The sequence below is a fragment of the Eumetopias jubatus genome, unplaced genomic scaffold, assembly GCF_037043125.1.
Source record: "Eumetopias jubatus isolate StellerSeaLion01/CBP00866 unplaced genomic scaffold, mEumJub1_p1.0 scaffold_14, whole genome shotgun sequence".
In the NCBI taxonomy this organism is placed as follows: Eukaryota; Metazoa; Chordata; class Mammalia; order Carnivora; family Otariidae; genus Eumetopias; species Eumetopias jubatus.
In genome coordinates this window covers 423,145-435,488 of record NW_028274820.1, presented here as the reverse complement: position 1 = coordinate 435,488, position 12,344 = coordinate 423,145, and the positions used below count along the sequence as shown (strand labels likewise).

General features: G+C 68.0%; 1 protein-coding gene across 1 annotated transcript in view; it reads left to right on the top strand.

Moving 5' to 3' along the window:
- Window positions 1–10,607, top strand: part of CAMK2B (calcium/calmodulin dependent protein kinase II beta) — a gene marked incomplete in the record, with an annotated part of 80,771 nt that extends 70,164 nt beyond the window's left edge. The window contains 8 exon segments of the mRNA XM_088018652.1: window positions 62–133; window positions 1,213–1,257; window positions 2,720–2,768; window positions 4,851–4,964; window positions 9,124–9,199; window positions 9,320–9,414; window positions 9,578–9,812; window positions 10,034–10,607. Coding sequence (XP_087874778.1) covers window positions 62–133; window positions 1,213–1,257; window positions 2,720–2,768; window positions 4,851–4,964; window positions 9,124–9,199; window positions 9,320–9,414; window positions 9,578–9,810 — 684 coding nt within the window.
- Window positions 10,608–12,344: the final 1,737 nt, after the last annotated feature.

Sequence of the window (12,344 nt, the reverse complement as noted above, 5' to 3'; positions counted from 1 at the left end):
CCCTGGGAACGGGTGTGGCTCCCCCCATCTTCCCCTCGACCTTCTGTTCCTCTCTCCACAGCCCCAGACAAACAGCACCAAAAACAGCACCGCTGCTACCAGCCCGAAGGGGACACTTCCTCCGGCCGCCCTGGTACTGAGCCCCTCTGCACCCCGCTTCCAGGCCCTCCCGCACCCTGGCTGTGTGGTGGCCACCTGTCAGGAGGCCTGGGGTGAGGGTGGGGTCCAGCCCCAGCCTACCCCCGATGGACAACCCCTGGCCCTCCAGCTCCCTCTTGCCGCGCGGGTGTGGAATGAGGGCCGAGCCCCTTTCGGGCAGTCTTAGGGCTGTGCAGGGGCCTGGCCCGGTGGGGAGACACGGCCCGGCTGCCACAGGGGCGCACCATCTGGGACGTGGGGGCTTGGGTTTCTCCCAGGAACGATGGGTGGGGCTGGTCTTGGCTTTGGAGCCTCCCCACCCAGTGATCTGCAGGGAGATAAGCTCTCTTGGCAGTTGGCCTGGTGATGCCGCAGCAGCAGGCAGGGCGGCCTCCGTGGGAGGCCGTGCCCCATGGTCCCCGAAGCCGCCGGCCTGTGGCTGCCCGGGAGGGAGAGGCCTGGGGGCTTCTGGGAAGGAGCAGGCAGACAAGTTCAGAGGAGCCGGCTGCCTCTGTCCAGGCCCCCCCCAGCTGGTGGTGTGGGTTGTGGGAGTGCAGGGGTGCTGTGTGCCCACGGCAGCCCGCGTAGAGCCAGCCGCCCCAAGAGGTCGGGGTTGGCTGGTGCCCAGGTTCCGAGCCGTGCAGAGCACGCGTGCTGTCTCCAGGGAGCCCAGCCACACACTGCCCGCAGGAAGGCGAGGCTCGCCAGGTGGCCATCCGGCACATGGCGGCCTCAGCCCAGGAGGGGAGGGTCCCACACAGCCAGCCCCATCTCGGACCCCGTCCATCCCATATGCCACCCCCACCCCCATGACATCTTCAGAACCCTGTCCCCCCATCTCGGGGCAGGGGCTCAGGCAGCAAAGGGAGGGGAGGACCTCTTTCCCCGCCCACGGCCCCCACGCGCTCTGCTGCACCCCGAGGGCGCACATGCTTCTCTCTGGCCACCCTGGGCCCGCAGGCCTCCCCGGCCAGCTCCGCCTTCTGCCGTCCACGCTCAGCTGCCCCCCTCCCCTCCACCCGCCGCCTCCGCCTCTCACTCTCCTCTTTCCTTCCTCTGTGCTTCCTTCTGTAGGAGCCTCAAACCACCGTCATTCATAACCCCGTGGACGGGATCAAGGTACCGCCGCCCCCTCACCACCCCCTTGGGAGCCTGTGCTCAGGCAGGAGGCAGGCGCCCTGGCCAGGGGCAGGTCTGGGGTGTGTTGCCCCAGGGAAGCCCCCAGGCTAAGAGTTGGGGGGCAGGTGTGCAGGGACCCCTCTTGAGGCAGGACTGGGTCTCAGAGGTCCACGGCCGCCCCTCGGGACAAGGCCCCAGGTGCTGCGCTCTCGGGCATGGCTGTACCAGGTCCACCGTCCATCGACGGTGGGGGCCCAGAGCAGGGTCCACTTCTCAGGACCCTCCATGCTGTCCGTCGGGCGCTGGCCATGGCCAAGCCCAGCATAGCCGGGAGCCAGGCGTGCAGGGCGGCCTCTGGGGGTCCCCGGGAGGAGGGAGCAGCACAGACGCCCTTGCTCCGCCCCCCCCCCCCCCATTGCTCACCTCTACCCCCAGTGCTTCCTGCTGAGCCAGCCCGTGTCCTCCGTTGCTACGCTGTGCTCCGGCATCTCCCACCGCATCGGCACCTGCGTCCGGGGCCGGAGAAGGGGCTGGCTCTTGGGGTGGCGGGAGGGGCGGTGGGCAGCCGAGCTGTGTTTCTAGGACCATCACGCCCCCAAGTCTGCAGACTCCCACCCAGCCCTGGGTTGCCCAGAGGGCGCCCCGCACCCTGGCTGTGGGCCAGGACCAGGGGACCATGGGCCACTGCCTCTCAGCGAACCCAGGCTCGAGGGTGCCAAGAAGGGCCTGGGGGTCCTCCTGCTTTTTGGCTCGGGGCGGGTGCTCCTGGGACCCCGTGTCTGGGGTGAGGCTCGTGTTTTCCTTGCGAGAGGCCTCTAGACAGCCTTCTGGGGCTGTGATAGGAGCCCCGATCCTACAACCTGCAGACCTCCGCCCATCCCATCTCTGGGCAGGGCCTCGAGCAGGGCATTCAGTAGGGGCCAGAGGGAGGCCCTGGAGGACTGTTAGGGTGCTCTTTCTGAGGAGCGAGCAGGCCTCCTGGGAACCCCGTGACAGTTGATCAGTACCTGGTTTTGGAGTGGGGCGGGAGGTGCTGGGGCTGCCTGTCTACCCTCGGAGGCTCCCTCGGGAGAGACCAAGGCCTGACTGGACAGTCCGGGCATGAGGGGCAGGCGGCCCCTTCGGGGGCAGGAGCTGTGGGTATGGCTGCACCCTGCCTGGGCCAGCCAAGGCTATTGGGGACCTCCTGGAAGCTTCCGGTCTTGTCTGCCCAAGTACCTGGGCTGGGGGTGCCTTTCCACTTCACCGGGGGTCCCAGAGAGCCCGTTTTCCTCTCTTACGGGAGCTGTCCGAGCACAGGGAGTCTTTCCTCTGGGCGTGTCTGGGCCAGGGCCCTTGGGTACGTGAGCGGCCTGGGACCGGGTGACCACCTGTGGGATGCTGGGCAGTCACCTCCAGGCCCCATGGAGGCAGGTGGGACAGAGCCCGCGTCCTGATGCGCTGCCCCCCTGTGTGTCCCCAGGAGTCCTCGGACAGCACTCACACCACCATAGAGGACGAAGACACAAAAGGTGCGTGGGGGGGGGGGGGCGGCAGAGCCTCTGTGATGTGGGCACGGTGCGCCCACGGGGGGCTGCCCAGTGCGTGCGGGCCGGCAGGCGGGCGCCCGGACCAGCGGGGGAGCTCCCACCCTGCGGGGGACCAAAGGTCGTGGTTGAGTTTGCTCCGTTTCTTCTCTTGGACTTCCTGGTCTGTGACTCCGCCTGGCTAGCGGGTGCTTAGTAGACAGCCAGCAACGGGGCTTTTCCTGGGTTCCGGCTGTTTCCACGGCCAGTGAGGGCGGGTGGGCTGCACCTGTGCAGGGTCAGCGGCCTGGCCAGGCACCCCTTCTTCTGCTCCCAGCTCTGTCTGCCTCCCCAGGGAGGGCAGGGGGGCGTGTGGGGCCACCTGGGCCACACGCTCACAGAGATCAGGCCTGAGGGCCCTCAGGGCTGCCCCGGCGCCTGATGGCCAGCCATTCTGCCCATCTGGGGGACACAGTGCGGGGAGCACAGGCCCCTGGACCAAGGGAGAGTGGCTGTTCGCGTGGTTTCCACAGACTGACGGAGGCCCGAGCTGTCGGCACGGAGGCCTCCCTGAGGCCCTGTCGTTGCCGTTCTGTCTCCCTGGCCCTGGGGGTCGGGGGGCCTAGGTGGCAGGAGCCTGCAGGAGCGTCGCCCAGCCCAGACCCCAGCCGCACCCTGGCTGGCTGGGAGGGCAAACGCGGGGCGGGCCCCTCCCCCACACCTCCAGCCCGGCCTCCCGTGTGCCCACTGCCCCGGGACCCCACCGTGAGCCGGGCCGGGGGTTCTCCAGCCTGACCCCACTCGCCCTGTCCTGTGTCCGTCCTTCCCGCGTGCCCCCTCCTGCCTGCCATTTCGCGTCTCACGTGTCTGCCGCAGCCCCCAGGGTCCCTGACACCCTGAGCTCTGTGAGGAGGGGCTCGGCGAGCTCTGAAGCCAACCCCCCACCTCCTGTCCGCCTCCCGGTCGCCCCCTGCGCACTCTGCGTGAGTCGGTGGGCCCCTGCTGTGGGCGGGGTCTCCCTGAAGGGCCCCCCCACAGCCCGTCTCGGTAGGGATGCTTCGGAGCCGCAGAGCAGACAGCGTGGGCTCTCCCGGGGCCCCCTCGGCCCCACGGAGGCTCGGGGCTGCCTCTGCCCCTCCAGCCAGCCCTCCGCGGGGGCTTCTCCCCTGGCCCGCAGGGCCATGGGCCGCCCCCCACCCCCCCCCCCGCCCCAGATCCAGGCTCTGGCCAGGGGCGTCTTGCTGTGGAGACCAGCCCTGGGGCGGGAGCGAGCCGGGCCCTCCCTCCTCCGCCCCTGCTCACCTCTGCCTCCTGTCCACACCAGCCCCCAGGGGCCCTGACATCCTGAGCTCCGTGGGGAGGGACTCAGGGGCCCTGGAAGCTGAGGGCCCCCTGCCCGCTCTGTGTAAGTAGTGCCCCCAGGCCTGCTGCCCCTGCCCTGCCCCGGCTGCCCGAGGCTAACAGGCCGGGCCCGGCTGGACGCCTGGCACTAACTGCGCAGGGCCGCTCCCAGCCACCCCGCGCCTCCTCCTCCCACGTGCGCCGCCGTCCACCCCGGGGTCTCCCGGGCCGTCCACGGTGCTTCCTGCCCTCCTCACACTGCCTGCTGGACCGTCCCGGTCACAGCACCCAGCGGGGCCCCAGGGAGGTACAGACACAGCGCCCTACAGAAGCCTCTCCCCACCACAGGCCTGCGGGCCGGAAGGGAGGAGGCGGGCCGTCGCGCCCGGCTGGGTCCTCCACTGGGTTCTGCACACGCTGTGCCGCCTCTGTCCACTTCAGGGCGGGGGGTACCCTCTGCCCGCAGCACCTGCCCGGCCATTCCTGGAGCCTCCCCCCGTGTGCCCCCGTCCCCCACGCTCCCCCGTGCCCACCCTCACCCCCGTCCCCCTCTGCGCCCCCACATCCGCCTCCATCCCCCACACTCGCTCTACCCTCGGTACCCCCGTGTCCCCCTCTGCGCCCCTTCGGCCCTCCATGTCCCCCTCTGCCCCCTCCTGTCTCTGGCTTGGCTCGTCAGCCCATAGCTTCTCTGTCCTGTGTGCCCCCCACCTGCCTCCTGTTCACGTCTGGTCTGTTCCACCCCAGCCCCCAGGCTGTCTGACATCCTGAACACGGTGAGGAGGGGCTCAGGGGCCCCGGAAGCCCAGGGCCCCCCACCCTGCCCATCTCCAGCTCTCCCAGGCCCCCTGCCCATCCTGTGTAAGTAGCACCTTGAGTGGCGCCCTGGCTGCTCCGTGGGGGCTCCCAGGGGTGTGGAGACCCCTGGCTGTGGTACAAGGCCCCTCCCTCTGGGAAGGGGCCAGCTTTGGGGGGGCAGAAAGGGGAGCACAGAGAAGTCCACATGGAGGTGTCTGGCCTCAGAACGTGAGTTTGTGGCCGAGGACGGGCGTGTGTGAATGAGTGTGTGTAGGAAGGAATCAGAAGCAGTCCGGGTGGACTAGAGCCTCATGCCTGTGATCTGTGGGCCCGCGTGACGCAGACAGTGCTGGCTGCAGGGCCCGAGGGCGGGGGGCGGGGTGAGGGGGTGAGGGGCCGGCGCTGGGCTGGGGCCCCTCCCCAGGCAGGGAGGGAGGAGCCGGCTGCCCCAGCCTGCCTGCTGACTGCCGCCGGGATCGCTTACAGGGATGGGTGACACCCCAGGGCCGCACCCCGCCCACCTGCAGGAGACACCGGGCAGGGAGGTGCTGTCGGATGAGAGGCTGCGGGCCAGGGGCTGGGCATGGCTGGGGAGTGGCTGGGTGAGTGCCGCGCCTGGGGGCCAGGGCAGGGTGGAGGAGGAGCAGAGCACCACAGTCGTGGGGGGCACGGGGGCTGCAGGCAAGCTGAGCCCACCCCAGCGACCGCGAGGGCATGGGCCGGCCGCTGGACAGCAGTGCCCGCCCCCCCCCCCGGGAGCGCTCTGTGCTTGGCCAGAGGGCCGAGGGCAGGTGCAGGTTCCTGGGCTGGCTTTTGGCCAGGGACTGGAGGCCCGTCACGGAGGCGGGGTGGTCTCGTGGTGAGGGAGCGGGGCTGGGCTGTGGCAGGTGCGCAGCAGAGCCTGGGGAGGGGTCGGCAGCATCGTGTCCCCATTTCCTCGGCCACTCTTGGCCTTGGTTTCACAGATGAAGAAGCAGAAGCTGGGGTACGTGGAGAGGTGCCCCCAGGGGGGCCACCCGCCACGGGACCCCCGCCCAGGGGCTGCGCGCTGCCCTTGGAGTCTGGATAGTAGGCCAGGTTGGTGGCTCTGAGGACAGGGCATGCTGTGAGCTGAGCACCCCAGGCTGATCGCTGGGGTCTCCCTTGGACCAAACTACAGACGTGGGGGCCACAAACAGGGGCCCTGAGTGGGACTGAAGGGAGGGGCGTGGGGGGCACGGAGCGGCAGGACTGGCAGGACTGGCGGGGGGAGGTGAGCGCTGCGGGGGCTGAGGCCCCCCAGGGAGCAGTGTCCTTGCTCCGGCATGTGCCCTCCCCCGAGTCCTCAGCACTGCAGCTCCTTCGGGTGCTGGGCGGTCCGCAGGTGGAGGACAGGGGTGGAGTCAGCCCCGACAGGGGACTTGTGTGGAGCTGGCTCTCCAGACTCGCAGCTGTGGGCGTCAGAGTTGGGGTGCCCCCAGCTCCACCTCTGGGGCCAGGGTCCGCCTCACCCAGCACTGAGGCACAGGCGGGGGGGCCTGTCCCCGGGGTGGGTTAGGGGCTTGTGCCCATCGGCTGTCGTCATGTGTAAATGGGCTCGGTGCCCACTGGCCCAGGCCATGTTCCCCATAATCAGGGATTACACCCAATCCAGGCTGATCCTGCACAGCTGCCTGCCTGGGGTGGCTGGGGGCTCACAGTGCCCCTGCAGCTGCCAAGGGAGACGGATTAGGGCCAGCCTGGGGTCACTGGGGTCCCCCAGACCCTTTGCCAGCAGCCCGGCCTCCTGGCCTGTTAGCTAGTCCCAGGAGAGGGTGTGCATGAGCTCTGGTCCACCCCCGGACCCCTCCCGCACCACACCCCTGCCGGCGTTGCCTGGGGCGGGGTCACAGCTCACAGCCCCACCTCCCATGGAGACCCCACACTGTGCGCCCCTGGGGGAGGCAGGGCTGCCATGCAGGGCAGGGGTGGGTCTGGGCAGCAGCCCCACTGCAGTCTCACCCTGCTTGTCTGCAGAATGCGTGTGACGCTGGTTCCCAAACTCCAGGCGCCGCGATGTGTGCTGTCACCCTGATTCCCTCTGGGTGACTTTATACTCTATTTTGTATCACAACTGGCTTAAAAACACTCCACACGACTTCACTAAGTGGAAGATCGGGTTGACTGACCACAGTACGGGGTGCACGGGACATGAGACAGGACGTGTCGGGCTGTTCCGGTTGCAGGGCTGTTGGCTGAGGGCTCCCGTGGGCTGCTGGGGTGAAGAAGGGGGGCCAACCAGTGTTGGGTGTCGGACACGCAGGCGCTGCTCACCCTCACACGGGCGGAGGGGGGCCTGGCTTGGGGGTCGCCGGGGAAAAGCTGGACTGCAGTGGTGACAGGGACCTGGGAGGGCGGATGAGCGTCCCCGAAGCGGAAATGCCCAGCCGGAGGGCAGAGAGGGGGGCAGGCTGCTGGGAGGCCATAGACCAGTGGTGCAGAGGGACCCGAGATGCCCAACACTGTCCTGCCCCGGGTCCCAAGACTGAGAGCGGAGAATGGCAGGTGTCGGGACAGGCGGACGTGGGGTCCCTGGAGCCTGCAGCCCACGGTGCTGGAGGCCAGCTTCCAGGGCCGACCGGACAGTGGGGGCCTGGGCTTGCGCAGAGACCGCCCGGAGCCCGAACCCTGGCACGGTGCGGACACAGAGTTCGGTGAGAAATGGAAACGGGACCTTCGCACAAGTGCAGCTGGGTCCAGAGGGAGGGTTTTCTGAGGTAGGAGAAACCCGCAGGGCGGTGCACACACGAATCTCCATGTGCAAACGTGCCCTCCCCCGTGACACCAGCACACGCGTGCACCCAAGCCCTCGGGTGTCACGGAGCTCCTGCTGCCCTCACTATTGAGACCCCGTGCAGCACATGAGGTCCGCCTGGGCTCACGTGCAGCACGCGGCGCCCACCTTTCAGGCGGGCATCTGTGGGAGGGGGCACGCGGACAGCCGAGGGTGCTGGCAGCGGGGAGGACGCACGGGCAGCCCCGTGCCAGGGCTGTGGGCACACGCTTCAAAACGTGGAGCGCACCCTGTGGAGACCCTGCCGCCTGTGCTCTGGGACTTGAGCCCGCGCATCAGCTCATGCGTGTGCCGTTCCCCGTGGCACTGTGGCTGGCGTGCAGACAGATAACCCAGCCGCAGGGGCAGAGAGCTGCTAGGGAGCCAGGGAAGCTGCTGGAAGCGCCGTGCCCCTGGAGGGAGCCTGCGGGGAGGAGCTCCTGGGGTCCTGCACTGGCTGGGTCTGAGGCTTACCGTCAGCCTGCTGCTTTAAGAGCTCCCTGGGATCCGTGTGCGCGCACACCCGACGTGTGTGCGCAGTCGAGGGTGGATACACGTGCGCGGAAGCGGCTAAGCACCCACCTGAGGACAGCCCTTCTCTGGGGAGGGGGAGTGAAGCATGAGATTTAGAGGGACACGGGCATTCACAACTATATCTGGAAGGGTTTGTTTCGTTAAAAAAGTCTCAGTGGCCATGAAAGTGGTCCAGGTTTGAATCCGTGGGGTGTGGGGCTATGCTGTTCTCTGAAATAAGTTGTGGTTCGAGAGACAACAGGGACCCCAGGCCTGTCGCGGTGGAGAGGCCAAGCGGGCAGGAGCCCAGAGCCCTGGGACGGAGGCTGTGAGGTGGGCTGGTGGTGCCCGCGGGGGGCACCCCGGCCCGGGACTGCATGCAGGTGGGGCCCGGAGCAGGTGCGAGGCCGGCCGGCTGTCCGGCGGCTTCCAGGGCGAGGCTCCGCGTCCTCCTCCTCGGCCCTACTCCCTGGTCCCTGCTCCCAGTCCCCACGCTGCAGACCCTCCCCTCGCTGCTTCACAGCCGGCCCTTACAGGGGTCATTTCTATAGTTCGTGACTAGGTGTTTCTAAAGAGGTGTTGCATTCACGAAGAAGGGTTTGTGAGCCGAATCCCGGTGGGCAGGAGCCAGGAGGGCCGGCCCCAGGGGACACGGCCGGAGGCACTGGGGGCCACGTGGTGGGCTTGGCTTCCCTTTCTGCGTTCTCCAGACCTTCTCTGTAGGACAGACAGGGCTTGGTGGACTTGGAAACGTGGGGCCTGTGGGTGGCCTTGGAGGGAGCCATGTGAGCTGGACCGATTGGGCGCGGGTCCCTCCTGGGGAGGAGAGGCGGGTGGGGACTGGGGATGCTCTGCCCTAGGCCCTCTGCAGGGCCTCTTGGGGTGGTCCTCAGTCACTGGGTGGCTGTGTCCCTGCAGCGCGGAAGCAGGAGGTCATCAAGATCACCGAGCAGCTCATCGAGGCCGTCAACAACGGGGACTTCGAGGCCTACGCGTGAGCGGGGCATCTGGGCTGGGTCCCGGGAGGCCTGGGGTGGGCTGTGGGGGCTTCCCTGCGGTGGAGGGAGGGGCGGGCCGCGGCAGGGGCCTCTCCTCACCTGGGTCTGCCCCCCAGGAAAATCTGTGACCCAGGCCTGACCTCGTTCGAGCCTGAAGCTCTGGGCAATTTGGTCGAAGGGATGGACTTCCACAGATTCTACTTCGAGAACCGTGAGTCAGGGGGCCGGGTGCAGGGCGTGGGCGGCGCGCCCCCCAACAGCAACGCAGGGCTCCCCAAGACCTCCAGGCCGCCCCGGCCCCCCCCACCCCCCCTTGTGCTCCCGGAAGCGGAGGTTCCCCAGGGCGCCCTGCGAGCCCCTGCCTCTGCCCGCAGTGCTGGCCAAGAACAGCAAACCCATCCACACGACCATCCTGAACCCGCACGTGCACGTCATCGGGGAGGACGCCGCGTGCATCGCCTACATCCGCCTGACGCAGTACATCGACGGGCAGGGCCGGCCCCGCACCAGCCAGTCCGAGGAGACGCGTGTGTGGCACCGCCGCGACGGCAAGTGGCAGAACGTGCACTTCCACTGCTCGGGCGCACCTGTGGCCCCGCTGCAGTGAAGGTGGGTGCCGGTGCAGACCCTCCCCGGGGGGGCGCGCGGGGTGCCGGGGCTGAGCCGCCCCGGGCTGCGGGCAGGCAGCACCCCATCCTTGCTCTGCCAGTCCTCCCTGTTGGGGGGGGGGGTGTTGCACATAAGAGCTGACCCTTCCCCACACACACACCGTCCTCCGGGGGACGGCAAACGTGAGCTGACCCCCCACGCTCCCCCTGCTCCCCTTTCAGAGCTGCGGCCGGCCTCGCGGGACAGACTCGGTGTTTGGAGCCCGGCCGCCCTCCCGCGGCCTGCCTGTCGCATGTTTGTGTCCGCCTCGTTCCTCCCCTGGTGCCCGTGTCTGCAGAAAACCAAGACCGGACGTGATTTCTTTTTAACACCAAGATGACAACCACCACACACACACAAAATTGATGTTGGATGAAACAGGAGAACAAAACAAAGGAAAAAGCTGTACAAATCACTGGCATTTGTGGGGCTTCGAACCGACGGGCACCCCCCTCCCACACTCCATGTGTCTGTCCGCCCCTGGCCCCTCGGGGACCGGTGGGGCAGTGACCGCGTCCACAGGGGCCGGGCCGAGGACCCGTGTGTGTTAGATCTGCATCCCCCCGCCGTGCATGGCTGCCGTCAGGAGTGCCGGCCACCTGGGGCCAGGGGGACCCGAGCACGGCTGTTCCCCTCCCTTCCTCTCATGCCCCCAGCATGGACGAGCAGTGCAGAGGCCAGGCCGGCCCCCGGGGCCCCGATGAGCCATCTGAGACGCCCCCGCGGGCCCAGGGCTCCCGCTCTGGTCCCTCCAGGGCCGGGGGGGGGGGGGCGGCAGGTCTCACGCCTGGCGGGAGACTGGCCGAGAGGACACTGTTGGCGGCGGTCCCATCGGGGAGGGGAACCTTTGGGCTGGCCTCCCTCCTATTCGGGGTGCCTCCCCCTCTGCCCACCTCCCCCCTCGCCAGCTGGTACGGCCACAGAGGGGCTCCGGGCTTGGTCAAGACACAGGAAGGGGAGAGGGGTCAGAAGGCGGGTGAGTGGCGCCCTGGGCTCCCGGTGGGTACAGCAGGTGTTTGCGGACGGCGCTTTCGGAGTCGGGCCCAGAGCAGAGGGAGGGCCGGCTGCCCTGGGCCTGAAGGGCAGGGCGCAGCGGGCCCCCCCCCCCCGCACCAGGCCTCTCCAGGCTGCAGTCTGGGACAGGGACCCCAGGATGAGAAGACAGGCTGGGCCCAGCGCGAGGTCCCCCCTGCGTGCTGGTGGGCACCGTGGTGAGGCTCGGGGATGGGCCCCGTGGTAGGGTGGCAGCGGAGAGCGCCCAGGGTAGCTGGCCAGGTGGGGTGGTCGGGTTGTGATCGCAGAGGTGCAGGACCCTGCCGCCCCAATACCTGCCCCTTAATTCACATTTGCAACAAGGATTTTCTTTATCTTCCCCCACAAATCAAGCCAAGGGAGGGGTACAGAGTGGGGAACGGGACACAGGAGGCCGGTCTCCAAGGGGACTGTCCCTCAGCAGACACTCAGAGTGGACGCTCACCTGCCCGTCCACGGCTGTGTTCAGGACGGCCGTCCCCACCCATGGACACGGGGTGAACATCCGCCAGGCTCCCTGGGCCGCGGGCAGCAGCAGAGCTCACCGGGGACAGCGTGTGGCCCGGCCACCCTCACCTCGGGGGGCCTCCTCCCCTCCTCCCCTCACCTCTTATCTCCACGGAGCTGCCTGTCTGGGATAATTTGGGGACTTTTTCTGGGGGATAGTTCTTTTGCATGACCCCTCTCGAGCAGGCCACACCTGCTCGTCTAGCTAGATGTCGGAGGTGTGGCCGCTCTGCGGAGGGCCGGCTGCCCACAGCGCTGGCCGGCCGCCCCCCCCTCTTTTTGCTGAGTTCCATTGTCTTTTCTTTCTGAGCCTTGTAAGTGTAAAAAATCATTATTTTGTTCTGTCTCGGGAAACTGCAAATAAAAGAAAAACAGGACAAACGGCTTCACGTGCAGCTGGGGGCTTCATGCCAGGGCCCCCCGAGCCCCAGCCCCCAGCCCAGCTGCTCCCCCATGTAGCCCTGCCGGACCCCGGGTGCACCCTCATATGAAGATGGGCAGCCTCCCCTTCACACTGGCTCCCCAGGCCCTGCCAATGCTTGTCTGTACCTCAGGCCTCGTGCTTTCCTGGGACAGAAATGGGGGCCTCAAAACAACCCGAGATATAAACACTCGTGGAAGTGACTTCTGGTAAGAAGGGCACCCCGGCAGTGACTAGGAGCCCTTGACTGTGGCTTGGTGCCCGGCAGGTGCTCGCAGGAGGAAGGGCCGTGCCAGGGAGCGCAGAGGATCCGAGGGCAGGGTGCAGAGAATCTAGGACACAGCCCTCAAGCGAGTGGCAGGGTGGGTCCAGGCACAGTATCTAGGGTTCCACTCACCTATCAGCTGTAATCCGAGGACACTTTCCAGGCCAGGCCTCCCCAGGGAGGCAGAGCGCAGCCCCGCCCCGCCCCGGAGGCTCCTGAGCCCAGAGGTGTGGGGTGTGACCTGCAGTGGGCCGGGTGGGCGACTACG